The 23,727-nt window shown below is 34.4% G+C and overlaps 2 protein-coding genes across 4 annotated transcripts; one reads left to right on the forward strand and one right to left on the reverse strand.

Annotated features, from left to right (window-relative positions):
* The first annotated feature begins 5,299 nt into the window (after positions 1–5,299).
* On the forward strand, positions 5,300–11,367 carry LOC149725240 (U11/U12 small nuclear ribonucleoprotein 48 kDa protein-like). 2 transcript variants are annotated; one of them, XM_089892344.1, is made up of 6 exons: positions 5,301–5,511; positions 6,552–6,667; positions 7,263–7,460; positions 7,596–7,708; positions 10,385–10,446; positions 10,771–11,367. In XM_089892344.1, the coding sequence occupies exons 1-6, from the start codon at positions 5,351–5,353 to the stop codon at positions 11,213–11,215; spliced, it is 1,095 nt and encodes a 364-aa protein (XP_089748470.1). In that variant the 5' UTR covers positions 5,301–5,350; the 3' UTR covers positions 11,216–11,367. The 2 variants fall into 2 exon arrangements, with proteins under 2 accessions (XP_089748471.1, XP_089748470.1); XM_089892345.1 differs by lacking the exon at positions 7,263–7,460 and having other exon boundaries at positions 5,300–5,511.
* LOC149725241 (uncharacterized) lies at positions 8,363–23,335 on the reverse strand. 2 transcript variants are annotated; one of them, XM_089892331.1, is made up of 14 exons: positions 21,948–23,335; positions 20,999–21,756; positions 19,576–19,759; positions 18,499–18,646; positions 17,626–17,938; positions 15,746–16,018; positions 14,721–15,087; positions 14,296–14,527; positions 13,722–13,872; positions 13,258–13,350; positions 12,638–12,877; positions 12,294–12,389; positions 11,979–12,206; positions 8,363–11,701 (listed from the first exon to the last, which is right to left on the reverse strand). In XM_089892331.1, the coding sequence occupies exons 2-14, from the start codon at positions 21,045–21,047 to the stop codon at positions 11,436–11,438; spliced, it is 2,640 nt and encodes an 879-aa protein (XP_089748457.1). In that variant the 5' UTR covers positions 21,048–21,756; positions 21,948–23,335; the 3' UTR covers positions 8,363–11,435. The 2 variants fall into 2 exon arrangements, with proteins under 2 accessions (XP_089748457.1, XP_089748456.1); XM_089892330.1 differs by having other exon boundaries at positions 20,999–23,335.
* Positions 23,336–23,727: the final 392 nt, after the last annotated feature.

The raw sequence follows: 23,727 nt of genomic DNA on the forward strand, positions 1-23,727 counted from the left end.
AAATTAATATTTTTTATTTGTGTGAGGGTATGTGTTGTGCAAAAATTAATATTTTATTTGTGTGAGGGTATGTGTTGTGCAAAAATTAATAATTTATTTGTGTGAGGGTATGTGTTGTGCAAAAAATAATATTTTTTATTTGTGTGAGGGTATGTGTTGTGCAAAAATTAATATTTTATTTGTGTGAGGGTATGTGTTGTGCAAAAATTAATATTTTATTTATGTGAGGGTATGTGTTGTGCAAAAATTAATAATTTATTTGTGTGAGAGTATGTGTTGTGCAAAAATTATGATTTTATTTGTGTGAGGGTATGTGTTGTGCAAAAATTAATAATTTATTTTCTGTGAGAGTATGTGTTGTGCACAAATTATGATTTTATTTGTGTGAGGGTATGTGTTGTGCAAAAATTAATAATTTATTTGTGTGAGAGTATGTGTTGTGCATAAATTATGATTTTAGTTGTGTGAGGGTATGTGTTGTTGTACCCTCACACAAATAAAAAAATATTTTAATTTTTGCACAACACATACCCTCACTAAAAATAAAATTCAAATTTTTTGCTCAACACACACCCTCACACAAATAAAATCATAATTTATGCACAACACATACCCTCACACAAATAAAATATTAATTTTTGCACATAGCATACCCTCACACGAATAAAAATATATTATTTTTGCACAACACATACCCTTACACAACTAAAATATTAATTTTTGCACAACACATACCCTCACACAAATAAAATCATAATTTATGCACAACACATACCCTCACACAAATAAAAATATATTATTTTTACACAACACATACTCTCACACAACTAAAATATTAATTTTTGCACAACACAAACTCTCAAACGAATAAAATATTGATTATTGCACAACACATACCCTCACACAAATAAATTATTAATTTTGCACAACACATACCCTCACGCGAATAAATTATTAATTTGTACACAACACATATACCCTCACTCAAATAAAATCATAATTTATGCACAACACATACCCTCACACAAATAAAAATATATTATTTTTGCAGAACGCGTACTTTCAAATAACTAAAATAATAATTTTTGCACAACACATACCCTCACACAAATAAAATCATAATTTTTGCACAACACATACTCTCACACAAATAAAATATTAATTTTTGCACAACACATACCCTCACACAAATAAAATCATAATTTTTGCACAACACATACCCTCACACAAATAAAATCATAATTTTTGCACAACACATACCCTCACACAAATTGAATATTAATTTTTGCACAACACATGCCCTCACACAAATAAAATATTATTTTTTGCACAACACATACCCTCACACAAATAAAATATTAATTTTTGCACAACACATACCCTCACACAAATAAAATATTAATTTTTGCACAACACATACCCTCACACAAACAAAATATTAATTTCTGCACAACACATACCCTCACACAAATAAAATATTAATTTTTGCACAACACACACCCTCACACAAATAAAAATATATTATTTTTACACAACACATACCCCTACACGACTAAAATATTAATGTTTGCACAACACATACCCTCACACAAATAAAATATTATTTTTTGCACAACACATACCCTCACACAAATAAAATATTAATTTTTGCACAACACATACTCTCAAACGAATAAAATATTAATTTTTGCACAACACATACTCTCAAACGAATAAAATATTAATCTTTACACAACACACACACTCACACAAAAAATATTAATTTCTGCACAACACATAACCTCACACAAATAAATTATTAATTTTGCACAACACATATCCTCACACAAATAAAAATATATTATTTTTACACAACACATACCCCTACACGACTAAAATATTAATTTTTGCACAACACATACCCTCACACAAATAAAAGTATATTATTTTTGCACAACACATACCCTCACACAACTAAAATATTAATTTTTGCACAACACATACTCTCAAACGAATAAAATATTAATTTTTGCACAACACATACTCTCAAACGAATAAAATATTACTTTTTACACAACACACACACTCACACAAAAAATTTTAATTTTTGCACAACACATACCCTCACACAAATAAATTATTAATTTTGCACAACACACACCCTCACGCGAATAAATTATTAATTTTTACACAACACATATACCCTCACTCAAATAAAATATTAATTTTGCACAGCACATACCCTCACACAAATAAATTATTAATTTTGCACAACACACACCCTCACGCGAATAAATTATTAATTTTTACACAACACATATACCCTCACTCAAATAAAATCATAATTTTTGCACAACACATACTCTCAGACGAATAAAATATTAATTTTTGCACAACACATATTCTCAAACAAATAAAATATTAATTTTTACACAACACACACACTCACACAAAAAATATTAATTTCTGCACAACACACACCCTCACAGAAATAAATTATTAATTTTGCACAACACATACCCTCACTCAAATAAAATCATAATTTTTGCACAACACATACCCTCACACAAATAAAATATAAATTTTTATACAACACATACCCTCACACAAATAAATTTTAATTTTTCCACAACACATACTCTCACACGAATAAAATATTAATTTTTGCACAACACACACACTCACACACAAAATATTAATTTTTGCACAACACATACTCTCACACGAATAAAATATTAATTTTTGCACAACACACACCCTCACACAAAGAAATTATTAATTTTGCACAACACATACCCTCACGCGAATAAATTATTAATTTTTACACAACACACATACCCTCACTCAAATAAAATCATAATTTTTCACAACACATACCCTCACACAAATAAAAATATATTATTTTTCACAACACATACCCTCACACAAATAAAAATATATTATTTTTGCAGAACGCGTACTCTCAAACAACTAAAATAATAATATTTGCACAACACATACCCTCACACAAATAAAATCATAATTTATGCACAACACATACCCTCACACAAACAAATATTAATTTTTGCACAACACATACCCTCACACAAATAAAATATTAATTTTTGCACAACACATACCCTCACACAAATAAAATATTATTTTTTGCACAACACATACCCTCACACAAATAAAAAATACAATTTTTCGGCACAACACATACCCTCACACAAATAAAAAATACAATTTTTCGGCACAACACATACCCTCGCACAAATAAAGTCATAATTTTGCACAACACATACCCTCACACAAATAAAAAATACAATTTTTCCGCACAACACACACCCTCACACAAATAAAAATATATTATTTTTGCACAACACATACCCTCACACAAATAAAATATTTATTTCTGCACAACACACACCCTCACACAAATAAAAAGATTAATTTTTGCACAACACATACCCTCACACAAATAAAATATTAATTTTTACACAACACATACCCTCACACAAATAAAATATTTATTTCTGCACAACACACACCCTCACACAAATAAAAAGATTAATTTTTGCACAACACATACCCTAACACAAATAAAAATATTAATTTTTGCACAACACATACACTCACACAAATAAAAAATACAAATTTTCTGCAAAACACATACTCTCACACAAATAAAATATTAATTTTTGCACAACGCACACTCTCACACAAATAAAATAATAATTTTTGCACAACACATACCCTCACACAAATAAAATCATAATTTATGTACAACACATGCCCTCACACAAATAAAATATTAATTTTTGCACAACACATACCCTCACACAAATAAAATATTTATTTCTGCACAACACACACCTTCACACAAATAAAATCATAATTTATGTACAACACATGCCCTCACACAAATAAAATATTAATTTTTGCACAACACATACCCTCACACAAATAAAAATATTAATTTTTGCACAACACACACCCTCACAGAAATAAAAATATTAATTTTTGCACAACACATACCCTCACGCGAATAAAATAATAATTTTCGCACAACACATACCCTCACACAAATAAAATAATAATTTTTGCACAACACATACCCTCACACAAATAAAAAATTCAATTTTTCTGCACAACACATACTCTCACACAAATAAAATATTAATTTTTGCACAACGCACACCCTCACTTGAATAAAATATTAATTTTTGCACAACACATACCCTCACACAAATTAAAATATTAATTTTTGCACAACACATACCCTCACACAAATAAAAATATTAATTTTTGCACAACACATACCCTCACGCGAATAAAATAATAATTTTCGCACAACACATACCCTCACACAAATAAAATAATAATTTTTGCACAACACATACCCTCACACAAATAAAAATATTAATTTTTGCACAACACATACCCTCACACAAATAAACAATACAATTTTTCTGCACAACACATGCCCTCACACAAATAAAAAATACATTTTTTTTGCACAACACACCCTCACTCAAATAAAATGTTAATTTTTGCACAACACATACCCTCACACGAATAGAAATATATTATTTTTGCACAACGCATACTTTCAAACAACTAAAATAATAATTTTTGCACAACACATACCCTCACACAAATAAAAATATGTTATTTTTACACAACACATACTCTCACACAACTAAAATATTAATTTTTATACAACACATACCCTCACACAAATAAATTTTAATTTTTCCACAACACATACTTTCACACGAATAAAATATTAATTTTTGCACAACACACACACTCACACAAATAAATTATTAATTTTGCACAACACATACCCTCACACATAAAAATATGTTATTTTTACACAACACATACTCTCACACAACTAAAATATTAATTTTTATACAACACATACCCTCACACAAAAAATATTAATTTCTGCACAACACATACTCTCACACGTATAAAATATTAATTTTTGCACAACACACACTCTCACACAAATAAAAATATTAATTTTTAATCAATAATCATAATTAATAATCATAATTTATGCACAACACATGCCCTCAGACAAATAAAAAATACAATTTTTCCGCACAACACATACTCTCACACAATAAATAATAATTTTTGCAAAAACACGTAACCCCAAACCAGTAAAATATAAATTTTTGCACAACACATACCCTTACAAAAAGGGTATTTTTTCTCTGCATTTGCACAAACGTACAAAATGTTCCACTGACATAAAAACTTCCCCCCTGATGTTTATGTACTAGTTTAGGGAAAACACCTCTCGGATATTTTTTCACTCTGTGCTTGCGGTTATACCATAGACAGGTTATACGGTTTGTGTTTTTTTTTATAAATTAATATGGAGAACCAAACGATTACCAACAACAGTGAATTAAATGCCTACACATTAATTGCAAGAAATATCCTGAATAAATTTGACGCACAGTTGGAATGGTCAAGCCCAACTAAAGAAGAAATTCAATGTCCAATTAATCGTAACCATGTGCTAACTTTTGCAAAGTAAGCTCGTAGCATTTAGCACGGTGCATGTATTGTTAGAATATATATATGGTCGAATGTCAATTTTCTGTCACATTCTGGTTGTTTAACTTATAATGATATAAACAAAACACCTAGTTATTAAATTTTTTTTGGCACAGCAACCGGCGCCGTGGCGTAGTGGTTAGCGCGCCTGCCTGTAACCATTAGGTAACCATTTTGTCCGGCGCCGTGGCGTAGTGGTTAGCGCGCCTGCCTGTAACCATTAGGTAATGGGTTCAAGGCTCGTCGCTGCTACCATTGTGGGTATTGTGTCCTTGGGCAATATGTGTCCTTGGGCAAGACACTTAACGGCAATTGCGTATGTGTCCTTGGGCAAGACACTTAACGGCAATTGCTCCAACCCAGTGGTCACTAATGGGTTGTCTAAATTATCAGCCATACATAAAAAAAAGAAAAAATCCAAAAAAAAAAAAAAAATAATCACCCACAAAGTAACATACATGGCAACTCGTAAGCTGGCACGAGGTGTTAAACCCGTGTGATAACGACTGTCGTTTTCCGGCTACGCGAGGATAAAGTAAGTTACATTCATTCATTCATTCATTCAAATTTTACCAAAAGCATGTTAATATATTTGTTATATAACTTTTTGTTTAAAAAAAAAATATTTGCCGCACGTTTGAGCCCATGTTTTACCAAAAAGTTGTCTCTGCTATCGTTGTTCCTGTGGCTATAAGTGTAACGTGTTCTTGAGCAAGCCACTTAACAACAATTGCTCCAAGTCAGTGGTGTTTACATTTTTACACTACTTACCCTTTTTTATTTATTACATTTTTACACTACTTTTTTCTTGAGAACAAGAAAAAACATTATTCTACAACAAATTGTCAGTCATACAAAAAACACACCTTCAAAGTTAAAAATGTGATAAATCGTGTATTGGTGTATTAGTGTATAGTGAAACAGAACAATTGTGTTTTAACAACTGTCGTTTTTCTGTTACACAAACTAAGTTACATACGTTCTTTCAACTGTGGTTAATTCGTATTCATTTACAGATATAACGAACACGTTGCAAAATGTAAATGGAAGAAACACGGATATTCTGATCATGAGGTGAATGATATAATCAGCGAAGAAAATTCGGACTTTCAATTTCCTTCGGTTCAAATAGGTAAGTATGTGCACAGTCTCTTCAGGTTGTGGCAGATAGGATTCTGTTTGCCAAGTTTTTGTATTGCACAATGACTCATTTATTACGGGATCAAATCTCTATACAAAAAAAGATTTTAACATTGCTTTCAAATATATATTTTTTTACAAACTGATTATATTTGCAGTATTGTATATTACATTAGAGTTTTGCATTATGTAAAATTTCAGCCTGTTTAGTATAAATTCAGTGTAAAAGTGTATGAAACAGAACACTCGTGGAATAACGACTGTCGTTCCGGTCATGCAATTGTAAACCCAGTCACGTTCATTCATAACTCTTACTCCACTTAACTGTGTTTTTTTAAACACCACCAAAAAATAAATTCTGTTTAAAAAAACCTTAATAAGATACATTTCTGTTATAATATCCAAGACTGCGTTCTTCAACAGCCTATGAAAATTTTTTAAAGCTTACATTTCATGCTATTATATTTTTTAGTAAAATATGTTAATTATGACCCTCACAGTAAAAAGTTATTGTTTCGACTCAGTACATAGAATAACATAGTCATTTTCATTAAAGTTGTTCATTACATTGATATTATTTATTTTAGATGAAATTATATCCAGTATTGCCCCTAATACCGGACCTCTTCGAACAAATGAAAGATTCACAACCTCCCTAACAACTGAACAGAAGTTGTTGGTATATGATCGGATAATGGAAAAGATTAAAACAGATACTGACAAAGGGCTTGAACCAAATTTGTTTGTTGACTTCACTGAAGACCCTACAATGAAAAAATTGTCTGGTTCGTATTTTAAGTTTTTGTCATTCGAGCTAAGGGGTTTGAGGATCGTTGCTGCTACCATTGTGGGCGTACATGTTCTTAAAATGACTGGTATAACCTCGTAGCTTTTTATATTTAGGACTAATTACATTTTAGGTTCAGAGAAAATAACAGAACTGGATTTCCGAAAAAATATGAGGGACCACAAAAGAAGAAGGCAAACTTATCGCGCAAAGAATGTTCATATTACCAAACGATCGCAAACAGAGGTAACAGGACTTTAGAAACATTTAATTTTTAGTAAATCTAATAATCTATATGAGTGAGGTTTTATAATGCGATGGCATGGCGCCCTCTATAACAGGCCTGGACACCGTCGGCGCCTCTCTCGAAACTGGAGGCGGATGGTTTTGCAGCGCTTGTATGAATTGTAGACAGTTTTGATGAGTTATTTGACGAATTATCGCATTAGATAGTGTTTGCTCGGAGTTTTAGCAGTTAGTACAGTATAAATGTTTTGTTTTTTTTTTTATTTAGCTTGCGTGTATTATGTGTATGATTGGCCAACAGTGAAAAATTTTAACTGAAGCTATGTTTGTTTAAGACACACAAGCGTTTTAGCAAAACTTTTCTAACTATAAATATTCTCTGAACTACAAGACCTACCACTTCCCAGTTTATTTTTGAATTTAAGTAGACTGCTTGCTTTTCGAGATCCCTTTTTGGCATTTTTTTTTTTTGTCATATAATCCTAATATTGATCTCAAGAATGGGCCTCTGTTCTGCTCTATCAAAAAAAACTTGAGAAATGATGTATTAGGTAGAATAGCAGGACAGATTGACACAGTCGAGGCAAAAGGCTAATCATAGTTAAAGATAACTTTTCCCTTCTTAAACTGTTGAGTTGCACAAAGTCACATAAATTTAGAAATTGTCATTTGAGTTTATTTTTGGTTACATTACATTTGTACAATAAAAAGATGAGTCAAATTAAAAAGAAATGCTATCCCTTTTGTGGTTTGTATATGCTGGTAAAGACAATGTCAGTTTTGAAACAGGTCAGATGTATAACAAAATGCTTGTATGCAAGATATAGTGAGAAATCATGTGTATGGCTGGTTATGTGACAGGTTGTACAAGTGGATATGAACTAAGATGCAGATGATAAAACACCAATTTTCTGTTTACCACATGTAACCAATACAGGTCAAGATGGCTGCAGTCCATTCCAAGGAACAACATATCGTCATTGTGTGTCCACAAAAGTTTGATTCCAACCGCTTAAACAAATATTCCTTTCTCCCATAATCCGTACATGCTTCTTAAGCCAAGCCGTACATGCTTCTTACAGACTACAAAAATTCAAATGCAACTGCTTATTTAGTTGGTAAGCTTGTGTTTTCTGGTGAGGAACTTGCCGGGGCATTTGATTATTTTTTATCTTCAAGAGCATCATATGAAAGCCCTCCAGTACAAAAACACTGACCAGAATGACTTCCAAGATTGACAACACTGATGACTTGACATTCTTAGGTGAAGTATGCAAACATTGGAATCAAGGCAAAGAAATGTGATCTGTCCGGCTGGCGTAATGTGTATGCAATATGCACCTTGACTGTTTCCTGTAACCCCTGTATGACAATGCTTGCATTTATCAATAATGCTGAGAGACTTTTTCCTGTGACAATGCAGAGAAACTTTGCCTTGCTGTATAATGTTCTTCTTGTGTGTAATGCTTCTTCTTGCATTTTTAATTCTCGCCATTTTTATAAGCTCTTCCAGTGCTGTATGGACTGGCAGTTGGGCCTTGTAATGCCTTTGCAATTCTCACTGTTATCTGTAGCGTGATGTCGTTTTGTCGAATAAACTAGGTTGTAACCTGGACTTGTCATAGAGTCATTACTTTTCTGCTGGAGTCGGATTTCTGTTGCAATCTGTACGCCAATGCACAAATGGTCGAAACCGTTGTTATAACTATTTCTTGCTGCTTCTTTACCACACCCCCAATTGTTTTAGCCATAATGTTGAAATACATTTGGAGGGCCACAGATTTTGATAAAGATGATTCCAGTGTGTAAGTTAACACAAGGGTTTCAATATTTTTCAACATGTAAGTGACCATTACAGTTTTAAAATAAATAATCCTCACTGTCACATACTTAGCAACATTCTTTAAATAGATGATGTAAGTCAATTACACCTCACTTAGGTAAAGAACCTGCAAAAAAGATCCATAAAATGACTTAAGTTCATTTTTGAGTGGTATGTACATTTTAAGAAATCTTTGAATTTTGTAGTTTTGAAACACAGTGCAGCAGCAGAGCATATATAATATAACTCCTGGCGATAGACCTTACTTAATCAAAAAACCTTATGATTGCATTTAGATTAACCTCATGGGTTATATATACACATAATACGCGTAAACTGAATAATAAATTAAACATTCATACTGTATTAACTGCTAAAACCACGAGCAAATACTATCTAATGCGATAATTCGTCAAATAACTCATCAAAATTGTCTACAATTCATACAAGCGCTGCAAAACCATCCGCCTCCAGTTTCGAGAGAGGCGCCGACGGTGTCCAGGCCTGTTATAGAGGGCGCCATGTGCGATGGAAATAGGCGAAAACCTGGGGTGACAGGGTAGGCAGGCTTACCCTGGAAACTTTCTCACTGCATTGATCAGTAAACAATTAAACATTATAACCAGAAAGTTAAATTTGTTTCACAGCATTGTCTACAACTAACCCTGCCTACCCTGTAATTTTGTATGGTTGGCACCTATGGAACTTGCAAAGTAACGCACTACATAAATGGTAGCTATGAGGTGTATACAGTCACATATTGTGCACAATAAACACTTGTGCTATAACAATTAATACTACTATAACAAGTGATACTACAACTCTAAGTAATTGATAAATATACATTTTTTTAGATTGTACGCGATGTGTTAAAAATTCACATGGAAGAACTTAAACTGGCATGGTCTAACAAAAGGTTTGTGTCAAGCATGTTGTTGTATTACTGTCTGTTGTCGTGATAGCCACTGCTGCTTCTTACCCAGAGGTTACTGGTTCAAATCTGATTGCTGCTACTGTTATAGCCTTGTGGCCATATGTGTCGTTTGGCAAGGCACTTAAGACTTAACGACAATTACTCCAACCCAATGATCACTAATGGGTTGTCCAAATCGTCAACCATACAAAAAAACAGTCATATATGGTTTTATATGAACACATTTTTTTGTTCAGCTAAAACATATAGGTGTCATCCATTTATATTAGAAGTCATTGACTTCATCTACCATATTTATATTTGTAGTGTATCCGGCATCACTTCGGATGAAAGACCAACTTGTGATAAATCAAGCAATATATCACATGAACATAGTTCCCGTGATTGTGATAAACGTGAGAGAAGTGAAAGTTCCACGACTCACAAAAGAAATCGTTCACAAAATGCTCGTGAAGACCGTGATCACAACCGTGAAAAGTCAACTGCAGTCATGTCTCATGATCGTGAAAGTGATTTTCGTGAAAAGAGAGATGAGACCCGTCCCTACAAACACCACTCACATGGTGACACTCATGAAAACCGTGATCACAAACATGAACGATCACATGAAAGAGTTTACAAATCTTCTAAGAAGTCAAAACGACGCGACTCTTCACCGGATTCACGACATCATAAACATCATAAAAAAGAGAAGAAGCGTCACAAAGAAAATTCTAGAAGACGCAAACTATCGTCTGAAAGGGAACCATAAAGTAGTCAGTAATAACTGAGATACTTCAACTGTAAACACCATCAATACCAAATGGGTCGTACATTTCTTATTTGGATGGCATTTTTTCTGCTATACTTTCTTTTGAAATGCTGCTACTATTATTGTATGAAAATACAAGACAGATAACACAAGTGTGCTCTTTTAGGCAGTGTAATAGTGTAAAGTGTGCATATAAAACAAAAACAACATAAATGTGATTTCAAAGAACACTTTCTTTCATACCTCTGGTAATTAACATAAAGTCTTCATGCTGGTTATTATTTAAACTCGGTAAAATATCATTTGTGGTGTCCTCGTTCACGAGTGCAGTATTTAACGATTCTTGTCTCTCTGCCAACGAACATGGGGCTTCTGAAGGTTCTTCAGACGCTTGAAAGTTAACAGGTTTTTTCTTACTTCCGTTAACTGCCCCAAAATTGAAACGCACACCAGGTTTGCTGGACTTCCCAGTATTATTAATGTTTCCTACAATAAAACAAGTTACTTTTTGTTATTTTAAATTTAATGTTAAAAAAGTTGGATTTAGTGAAGGGTTGGTTATAGTTTCTAGCTCAATAGCTCCAATCCATGGTCACTAATGAATTTTCCAAAATGTCAGCTATGCATAAAAATCACAAAGATATATGGTAACTCATAAACTGGCACCAAATGTATGAAACCGAACACCCATGTTATAAACAACTGGTGTTGCCCGCCACGTAAGGGTAAATAATTTACATACATTTAGTTTTATGATCATTACCTAAACTTCCATTAGTTGGTTTTCCTATTGAAAGTGTTGCCTCAGTTGAAACTGTGCTTTGTCTAACATATACTGGGTCAACAGAATACCGAGCGGCATCACTTGCATCACTGCTGGTATCATAGTATCCACCACGCTTCTTTTTGCGGCAAATATCCCGTATTTTGTTGACAGTAGTGGAGTATATAATGGGGTTCATAGCACTGTTTATCGGCAGTAAGACGGTACCTGTTAAAACATAATAATGTGAATTCCATGATATACGTTTAACTTTTTTAGACGACTTTTTAAAGATCTGATAGTGCAGTATATTACCTGTAATTCCATGCACCACATCATGGACTTGAACCCCGGACATACGGAGTAGAAATATTATACAGATGGGAAGCCAACATGCCATATCAGTTGCCACTATAACAGATTGGTGTTAAAAATATAAGGTTTGACTTGCGGATAAACAACAGTTTCAGTTACAAACACGAAAATTTAGGGGTATTAAAAATCACCTATAAATTCCCAGGATGCTACCATTTGTTGAAAACTGTCCCTTTAATATTAATACATTTTCACTTATGCTAGACAATACAAACACATTTTGATTTCCAGCATAATACATAGAAATAAATATAAATTTCTAATACATACAAAACACAACCCACCAAGCAACATTACTTTCTTTTGCATTTTCCTGTTATCTCTTCGCCACTGACGTGACCTCCTTCTAACACTCTTTCTTACATTTGGTCTGGAAGATGCTCTATATATCACAACGTAAGCAACTGCTATGTACACGAAGGCTACAAAGTTAAGTACGATGATGGACGTCATGTATTCCCAACCAGTTTCACCCAAATTGGGGTAAAAGAAAGGCTGGCAAAGTGGGTATTTGTTGTAGTAACCTGAAATTGACATTTGCATTTGAAATGGTTGTACTAATACAGGTTACACTAGGGTGCCTATGGCGACATGAATGAATACAATGTATTTACTCTCATGTGATGGAGTAATGACAGTCGTTACAACACTAGTGTTCTGTATTATACACATTGTGCGCAAATGAGAGCAAATGAAACAAAAATGAGTGCAAATAAAAATCTAGATCACAGCTATAGCTATAAATCTATATACCACTGACATATGAAGTTGTATGTTTTCAATATGTATTACATGGTTTTCGCTGTAAGGTTCTGTACCAACTACAACTTTCTTTTAAATTTGACAACTATAACAGAAACAACAAGTGCAACAGAGTGGAAATGCTTGTTTTACGAGCGCTTACCAATAGGAACATTGTATGTTTTATTCCAATCTGGATGTATTGCTCGTATGTTAGACTTCTTGACATAAGATATCATTGATCGCCACTGTAAGTCTATAAAATGTGAAGTTTATATTTGCATTCATGAACAAGCATCTTATAACCTGGGTAACTTAACTTTATAACTTATATACATATAGTATGATGGGGAAAGATGAAACACATTTTCATTCTATTTTCTCGTCACTTTTTGGTAGTAAACAAAGAACATTCGAAGAATTATAAAACCATATCCTCATGACTTCCATATCCCTTTTTTTTATTTCACAGGTTCATTTAGTTATAAAAAGATATTTAATTGACAAAGTCCAAACTGTAACCCCAGAAAACCTAACATATTGTATATGTTATGTTATTTTACTCGCTTGTTTTTTTATCAAAAAAAAAAATTTTAAATAAACAAAAGCAATTGACCTAAAAATAACCTTCATTATCTAAGGTTGAATTTTCGCCATTTTTGATCGTATCCAATCTAAGAACCAATTCCCTTAGCGTAGTTTTGTTGACAAAATCAAAAGTAAGAAATGGCATCGGTAGCCAATACTCAGATATAAAGTAATCCATTAGGGATCGAAACTGAAAAAAGAAAGATTTTTGATGCTTCTTGAAATGAGATTTACTTTTACGATTCACATAATGAGTTAAAGTATCTAATATAACAATAGGGTGTAAATTATAATCAAAATATTCAAAAAGACATAACTCAATTTTTGTATGCACTATAAGTGTCTAAAGAGTCAGACACTTGTCTATACATTATATATACTATTGTTGTGTAATAAGCAATAATTTGAACCCTGCCAGCCTGACTGATAAGTTGCACTATTTGCCGAATGATTAAAATATATCGATACTTTATTGTAAAGGTTTGTGGTCAATTTCTCCTAACTGAATCGTGTTACTTTAAATATCTTACCCCACACAAATGAAGACACTAAATCTAGTCACACCCAATGTAATACATGATGCCACACACTTACACAATATTTACAATCTTACCTGTGGTAGGAAAGACAACATGAAAGACAACATCCATGAGCACCCTGTTAAAAATGCTGCTCCACCCAAAAGCTTTGATTCTTCTACTTGAAAAGGACGTAGTGTCCCATACAGCCTGTATGATGTCATTAGGACAAGTAAAAGAACAGACGTTTGTGATGAGAATTGAGCCATGATTCCCATGATGGAACATAAGTGGCTGGTGCGCCAAGTTCTATCACTGCTGCAGTATCTATAAACATATGAATAAGTTATAGTAGGGTGGGGTAAAACGGGACATTTTAGCGCATAATTTCCAAATATCCTGTTCCTGACAATAATGTTACTGAATAAAGAATTTTTTATAAACAAATTTTTTTTTTAAACTTTAAAAAAATAAATGTATTTTAAAATTTTGTTCATAACACTATTTTTCCTAATCTTACCTATCTGACTTAACCGCTGTTGCAATTCCGAGCATAAGTAGATACAACCCCATCATAAAATCAGCCACAGCCAAATTGAGAACAAATGTCCGGTTGCATTTAGCAAGACGTCCCAGTTTCTCAACCTGTCTGTCCCGCCACAACTCCCTGGATGTCCCAATGATAACTATGGAGTTTCCACCAAGTGATATAACAGCCACGAGCCAGACTATGATTTGTAGAATTGGATTTCGAATCAAGTCATTACGGTATGTATACGTTAAAGTTTTGCCTTTGTGGAAATATTCTGGACATTCATCACTTTTGTCCTCACAGTTACTTCTTTGATCGAAAAGATAGGAAATATTGACAAAAGTGACATCACTATCTGAAAATTAATGTAGGTATTAATGAATAATTTTTTTTTGTGTGATGTGTGGCTGATAATTTAGACAACTCATTAGTAACCACTGGGTTAAAACACTCTCCCTCAAGAGTCTTATTCAAGGACACATGCACTCCAACAGTAGCACCGATGGGCCTTGAACCTGTAACCTATTGGCTGGAGGCGTCTACACTGTAGTCTAGACGGTCGAAGCACAACAGTTTAAAACGTTTTTAATATATAGTAGGTTGGGAGAAGATGGGATACTTTCAACACAAAATATTCAAATATACTGATCATGTTTTAAACAATTAACAACGGTCCATGGAAGTCGTAGGAATATACTTTTATAATTCTTTGAATGTTTTTTGTTTACTACTAAATGGGACTAGTAAATAGAGTTAAAAAGCGTCCCGTCTTCCCCCACCCTACTATATAGTAGGGTGGGGTAAGATGGGACATGTTTTTTCATTTACTTATCCTGTCCCATTTAGTACTAAACAAAGAATAATCACAGAACTATGTAACCATGTTCTCGCCGCTCTTAACATAGCGTTTTTAATTGTTTAAAACTCGATAATGAATTAGATTTAGGTGCTAACAGTATCTGTATTAGCCAACAATACTATATGCCCGCATTTCTAGGAGAATCTTTACTTACTCCAACAGTAATAGTGGCTTGAAGTAGAACAGTTTGTCTCATCTGCATTGCTCAGTGGGCAATCTATCACATTATTGCATACAAGGCTAGGATCCAAAGCGTGTCCGATGCTACTGTTTTGAAACCTTGTATTTGTATCCTCAGAACACTGGAAGCGTCCATTTTTGATCACACCACAGTATTCTGGTGGATCCCAACAGCCAGCGTCACATTCGTCGCTGAAATCTTCGCATGTAGCTTCACCGTCACACGAAGTCGCTGTCGCGTTGCTACCTTTAAAAATAAATACCTCAGAAATGCTACAAGGTATTGTAAGAAAGTAATTGTAATTATTGTATATTTTACCCGTCTTTTAACTTGACAGTAAGCATAATACACATTTTACGACCGTATCGTGTTTTAGTAACGCCTAATAAATCGACCAAGGCTGTTTAAATACACAATCTGTACCTGGAGTATAAAAGCCACACTCCACAGTAAGCGTAAATACACAATACACTGGGTATAAGAAAACACATTATAACTCGACAATGAGCACAGGTGCATAAGTGTTCATTAACAGCAATCAGTCAACTATCACCCCTTTATATTCTTACTTATAGCGCGCTGGTATGTAGGCATGCGGTATGCAGCTTAACGAACCAGAAATAACGCGTGGTCTTGCGTGATTCATTGCAAGTTAAAATACGATTAATCAATGTCACGGTTTAAGTGTGCAAGGGTTTGGTCTTACTGCGGCACTCAACAGATTAAAAGGCTATCCCCTAATCCCCTTTAAGCCAAAATCGTAGCTTTCGTCGTTCGTCACTACCGAGCCAAATGCATATAGTGCACGACCAACGGAGTCGTACTTAGGCGTTTAATTTTTAGATTTTAGAACATTGAAATTTACGCATATTAAATGACATGGTTTAAGAGCTTAAGGAGCCTATAGTAGGGTGGGGGAAGATGGGACACCCGTTCATTCTATTTCCTCATCCCATTCAAAGTATTATAAAACCGTATTCTCATGACTCCTATAGACCGTCTTTAATTGCTTGAAATAAGATCAGGAGATTTGGACATTATGTGCTAAATGTGTCCCATCTTTTCCCAATTTACTATCAATAACAATTTTAACGGTTCTATTTACGTAACGGGATAATACGGATCCTGTGGAACACGAATTGTTTTACTTTAGTTTGTAGGTGTGTGTTTGCCTACTTTATATTTATATTTAGATTCATAACAAGGATGTCCGCTTTATTTCGTTGAAATATAAAGTAACAGTGATAGTGCCTGGTACCAACTATAGATCCAGGCGTTGGAAATAGAAAAAATGGATGTTATGTTAATACATGAATCGAGCACTGAACCTATTCTACTCTATATGGGTTAAGTTCTACGTCAAATAAAACCGGTTAAAATCGTGATTAATCGAAGTCTTTAGTTTACTTCTGCTAACACCCTTGTTCGAGTACTTACGTTTTTAAAAATTAGGTTTCTAAAAATTAACAATTTAACGAAAACAAGCATAGCTCGCTGGTATAAATAATTGTAATCTGTTTGCAGTCTTCAAAACACGGGCGTTTTGTTCGATATAGGACTTCATATTACATGAATGTTTCAGTAAGGTTAACTGACAACACGGATGTTCTGATTCATACACCCCGTTTCAACTTACGAGTGACCACATTTGTACCTTTATACGTGATTGTGTTTTTTTGTATAGCTGACAATCTAGACAACTTATCAGTGACCACTGGGTTGTGGAGCAATAAACGTTAAAGTCCCTTGCCCAAGGCACACACGTTTTATTGGGGCTGAAGTCAGGCGCCTAATTACTAATTCAAAACGGCGCCGGTTATTATCATTTTACCTATTTCACCTTTTAAATTTACCTTTGCAATTAAATTCCTTTTCGCAGTACTCTTCATCGTCCCCTAACGGACAATTCTTTCTCCCATCACATACAAGCTCCGCCTGAATGCAAACAGTAGGCTCGCTAGTATTCGCCCTACAAGTCACTTGTCCTGTTCGGCAGCCGGTTGTCGAGTTCGCCGACAAATTAGTCGAAAACACCGGGATATCAGAAGGGTGTCTTATCGTCAGCTGCTCACAGATTGGATTTCTGGTTTGTGGTCTGTTTTCGTGGTTTGAGAGACAGAGGCATTCGTCCGATAAATCCAAACAGTCGATGATTCCATCACACACCTAAGGAGAAGGACACGATGACGTAAAATGGCGGGTATCAGACCGAGAAAAATATCCCCCCCCCAAAAAAAACAGTGCAAATAAACGTAATGGGTTGCGGGGAATGTAGGGTATCGTGTATCAAAGTATTTGCCCTTAAGGAACTTTCTTTCGTTAAAAAGTTAAAACAAACATATTGATCACACTTAGGAAAATCTCCCAACTAATACGTGATATAGGATACGGTTTCTGTATTACGCGGTAATTTTATACTGCTCTGACGTCAGGCATTAACGGTGGTGTGCCCAAGTTTTAAAATTTCATAGTTTTTTTATAGACTAATATGGAACATTATTTCGAATTTATTTATCCTCGCGTGGCGGGCAACGACAGTCTAATGACACACACGCCCACAAGGGTAGCCACTTTGAGCTTCGAACCCTTGACTCTGTGCTTGCGATAAAATGGCCTTCCAGAACATACATTTCAGTTGGCCATGGCGGCAGACGCGTTAAACACTTTGCAACAGTGCCGGACGATATATGGCATCGCTGACGTAATAAAATACAATATGACGTCACCTGTGTTCGAGAAATATATTCCAAACTTCTAACACACTGGAAGCATCTTCTAAAATCTACGTCACCGTTTTTATGGAAACAGAGATCTGATTGGTCGTCACAGTCAGCAACGTCATCATGTAGAATACTCTGCGGGATGACGCAACGCCTGTGGAAATTTATTTGATTAAAATTTGATGAAATTTAGGTTGTTCGGTTTGGTGGTAATTCCAGACGACAATTAACGACAATTTTAAATCTCGGGATCGATTAAGTAACCACCAATTCGAGATGGAGATTTAAAACACATGTTGGATCAATACTTAGATAACGCAGGCCCTTGTTGCAGTTTGTATGTATTTCGAATTAGAAATAAATATAACAATTATCATACAAACTGGCGTATCATATTTCTATATCCTACATTAATCAACATTAAAATATAAACAAAATTCTGCGATATATAAGCGCAGTTTTAGTATGATTTAAAACCACAATTTGCCAAATATTCCACAGCCGCTCAGCAGTTATCTCTATATTAATGTCATATTTATTTTGGGCGCTTAGTGTGTAAATAACCGTCCTAATCACGCAACAGCAAACAGTTCTGTTTTATCTGCACACTCTGTTTTTACGGACAGTTGCTGACCACCCACTATGGTAATAGGTTGACATCAATCTTGCAAAAGCATCACTCATATATAAAGCTATGCTGCTCAATTTACGCTTGTGATAAAGTTTTAAGAGCCAAAAATGCGTTGTTAAAATTCGACCATGACGACTTTAAAGGTGATTTTTACTCTACCGTATTATAACTGATACTGAGTAGAGTTTTTTTATTACAATTATATACACTGTGCGGTAAAATGGAAAAACCTTGGCAGCAAAATCTCATATTTCCCGATCGTCGTGTTTTGATCAAATAACAACGATTATTTTCCTAAAATTTGCTAATAGCCGTTGGTTACTACCAAAGGGGACGAAAAAAGGTGAATAAAAACACGTCACATTTTAACCCACTCTACTATAAATAAAGTAATAACTTTGTTAAATGTAAAATAACAAGCTTTGGGTAATGTTTTGTATTAGGTATTTTACCTTTGATTGCCGTTGACTTTGCATTTAAAACCTCGCCCAAAATATATTTCGTCATCGTTGCAATCGATGCTTCCATCGCATAGTGACGTCACAGGCATGGACATTCCATTCGAACATTCCAGAGTTCGGTTTGTCACGTGACCAGCAACAATAAACGCAAACAATGCGTATAATATGACGTAAACTGCGTAAAAAGTAAACAAGGTTTAAAGAGAAAGACCAAGTTTACACTGTATTTGTGATGTGAATCTCAATTAGATGAGCAAATGAATGAATGTAACTTATTATTTATCCTCGCATGGCGGAGCAGTTACGATCGTTATAACACGGATGTTCTGTTTCATAAACCTCGTGCCCCCTTGCACGTATACACGCGTATGTAACATTGTAGTTAGGTTTTTTAAACTGGTATATAAATAATACAATTGCTCAGTCGTAAAAGGTTCTTATCCTTTCGTAAAAATGTGAAGTACTTTGAACAAATAAACTTGTTTACGGTCAATTAAACATTAATTACACCACTGCCACACAATTCTGCGTGTATTGTATGTTGGATGTTCTTTTCTATGACTTTTTTACCAGCGTTATATAAATACCTTACCTATATGCTGGTGTTACACGTTGATCTATATATCGTTATGTAAATACATTTAATCTATGTAGTTCAATACATTATATTCATATAGCGTGCTATAAAGATTGTCGACGTTTCATTAATTTCGGTTTTACCATAATTGAAGAGATAATAAATTAATCTTACTGAAGTTTTTAAGCTTTATATACTCGCGTACGCTACAGTGCTACAGTATATTTTCACACTTGTTTAAACATTACGAAAATTTACTGTGCAGATCAAGAAACTTTAATTTTTAACTTAATTTAAACTCATCTTGGTAAACACACATATAGTAGGGTGGGGGAAGAGTGGACACCTTTTTATTTTATTTTCTCGTGTCATTTGGTAGTAAACAAAGAACGTTTAAAGTATTATAAAACCGTATCTTTACGACTCCCATACACCGTTGTTAATTGTTTAAAACACGATCAAGATATTTGAATATTATGTGCTAAAAGTGTCCCGTCTTCCCCCATCCTACTCTATAGTAAACAAAAATTCCGTGCATGTAGAACCCAAACTACCATAAGATTAGAACCATTGTTATAATTGAGTTGGGTTGTTTTCACCTTTTAAAAACGAAAGCACGAGACCCGAGACAAATATTATGATCACGCGTTTTTTTAGATTCGTTCGTTGACTCATATGAGGTAAACAAGTTTAATGTGTATGGTTATGCGCTTAAATAGTACATTAAAATCAAATTAAATGAAAATTTGATTTATTTAACACCTCTCTAACAAATTGTTGTGATGAAAACGCCATAATGTATTAATAAATCAAAAAAACATAACAAAATCTACTTACCGAAAAAGTATTGAATGCAGTGATGTAACTTCCTTTTCATGCGGCTCATACTCGCAGTTAGCTTCGGAATTTCCAACTAGTAGCTTCGTATATCGTGTCAACTACCGGTGATCACTTATAAACCTTAAACGGTTCGTCGCTCTTCAAATATTGACAGTATTCATAACTCGAGTAATGTTAAAAACGCCAGTGGTCGCTCCAATGCAAGCATATAGGTTTTATGTCCAGTTTAAATATGCGTTCACTGCTCTGGCGCCAATGTAACGTTTACTGAAATAGCCTACCGTTACTAATATACACAAACGAAGTAAGTAACAATAAGGAATCTGCATGGAAAGTCATTTAGACAAGTCCATGAAACATATATTTGGTAAAGACCATCGACATCCGTTTAAAAACTAGTTTTATGTTAATTTTGTATGAATACCATTAAATAAGGTTTAAAATGCTAATAGCTTCCATTTGCGATATGGTTATAAACCATATATAGGATCTGCAATATACACGGAAATAACCTAATCAATCAAAACAATTTTAAAAAGACTTCTGCACAAAACTTCTGTTAAAATATCATGCTAAATCAAATCACACCTTTTGTAACCTTGCAGTAAATCTAAGCGTGAATAAGCTATGAACACAACTTGAATATACAACCTCAAACGTTGTTGCGGTTTCGTAACGTCAATAAGCAGGTCGACATGCTTCAACTCGTTGTTGGCTACGTCACTTTCAAAACATTGCGGTGAAACATCTCTAGCCTGCACGTGTTTTCTATACGTTACTGTATGTTGCGGTAAGTACGACTTGTACGCCTGCATTTGTATCACAGATTATCTAAATATACGCGAACTATATAGCAACTGCTTTACACCCTCGCAGTTGATGTTACTCGGGTAACAGTACAACAAGAAATATTTCAAACTGATAATTACTCGCAGGTAAAACGTACAGCGGCGCTTCTCTCGCATGTTAGATCGCCTTCACTCATCTGGTGCTTGGGTTTGGACTTGTTTACTGCTCTAAGCGAGGAAAGAGCTGCTGCAACACGGAAATTCTTTCACTGTGTCATTGCTTCCGGAGTACTTGGTAATGTTTTTACTGTTGTTATACCCTATGGGTAACCCTGTGCTTTTTAACGAACTGTCAAGATGCTACACGAAGCAGACTAATCGAGACTAGACAAGTCAGACTATAAAGCATTGCACAGAACACGAGTGGCTGAAACCGCGTCTCACATGCTTTCCGGGAATAGAGAAACCAATACACACAGTTTCTTGCGCAACAGTAGCCGATTCCTTGCATTTTCATTCATACTCGAAAGTATCCCAAGGTATATTACGCATCGTATATTTTAGTCCTGAAACCTCAAGTACTATGTGTGGTTGCCAACTGTCTTTCAGCGCGTGGAACGTTTTATTAATGTAACACCTATCAAACCCATTAGCAAACTTGATGAATTACTAGCATTACATTATCCATGCTTTTCTGAATATGCTTCAGTAAGGGTTATGAACAGTTCAGGGTTATGAACAGTTCATACTAATGTCGTTCATTTTGATTTGCAGCGTGACTATACGGTATATTTGGTGGTATTTATACCAAATTCCAGTTGCAGTTTGCTGTGGGTTAAGATGAAATAAATCTTAGCACCCAAATCTCATATTTACTAACCGCGTTTTGACCAATTAACCACATTTTTTCGGTCGTAAGACTACGCTCTTATTATACAGTGGGGTGGGGGAAGATGGAACACCTACTAACTCTATTTTCTCGCCCCATTTAGTAGTAAACAAAGAACACTTAAAGAAATATAAAACTATATGCCCACGCCTCCGATCGGTCGTTGTTAATTGTTTAAAACACGATCAGGATATTCGGACAATATGTGCTAAAGGTGTTCCATCTTCCTCCACCCCACTCTATAATTCTGTAAAAAGTTGTTTCTTTCCGTTTTCTGCACAAGCGTATTTTGACAACTGTTGTACCGTTACTGCCCGTCTTTCGCTCCTGTAAACTTTCCCATTCTTTTGTTATCGCTACCGAAAAGACGAACTAAATTTTATTCAGTTTTAACATGACAAGCTACAACTCCACACGATCGAGGTTTGGGTATAGACTAGCCATACTTTTCTACCGACAGTTATTTTACTGTAACAAACAATATTAACATTACAAGTAGCAAATAGCTTATACTGACTTCTTATTGAATCAATGCTATTTACATTTCACTGAGATAGAAGAAAGGTTCTACAGCGTAGCGTAAAGTCTTAGGAATGCGTTATGTAATCTAGCTAAAAATACTCCTTTGTTTGCCTATATATTGTTAAATCTTTCCACTTTGTACACTTTAAGATATCTAGTTCTTATATCGGGAACGCCTTTATGTTCAGCGGCGATCTTCTATCTTTTACAAGTCTGCATGGCATCTTAGCTGTCAGATAACGTTCACGGGTGTCTGTTCAAACATGTATTACATATTTGCACTGAACTCTACTAACACTGTATCCGGAAATTGAACATAATCGAGTTTCCTCATTAACCATGAGTGCCACTGCAGTTAAAAACAAACTATAAAGCCAACTCTACCGGATGCTCGAACGTTGGGCGTCTGTAACTCACAGAGCTTGAGTGCCAATGATAACCAGTACCGTTTTAAACTGCTCAAAGCCCGAGACGGTAAAAACTGATACAGATTTAAATAAAAGGCTGACAAAGATTTTGCGGTCTAG

Source organism: Ciona robusta, chromosome 14 (genome assembly GCF_009617815.1).
Source record: "Ciona robusta chromosome 14, ASM961781v2".
Classification (NCBI taxonomy): Eukaryota; Metazoa; Chordata; class Ascidiacea; order Phlebobranchia; family Cionidae; genus Ciona; species Ciona robusta.

Coding starts and splice junctions, on each gene's coding strand:
- LOC149725240 (XM_089892344.1), top strand. CDS start 5,351: ATGGAGAACCAAACGATTACCAACAACAGTGAATTAAATGCCTACACA. Junction 7,461..7,595: donor TACAATGAAAAAATTGTCTG/GTTCGTATTTTA, acceptor ATTACATTTTAG/GTTCAGAGAAAATAACAGAA. Junction 7,709..10,384: donor CCAAACGATCGCAAACAGAG/GTAACAGGACTT, acceptor ACATTTTTTTAG/ATTGTACGCGATGTGTTAAA.
- LOC149725241 (XM_089892331.1), bottom strand. CDS start 21,047: ATGAGCCGCATGAAAAGGAAGTTACATCACTGCATTCAATACTTTTTC. Junction 18,647..19,575: donor AAAGTCAACGGCAATCAAAG/GTAAAATACCTA, acceptor AAATTTCCACAG/GCGTTGCGTCATCCCGCAGA. Junction 12,878..13,257: donor AACATACAATGTTCCTATTG/GTAAGCGCTCGT, acceptor TGTCAATTTCAG/GTTACTACAACAAATACCCA.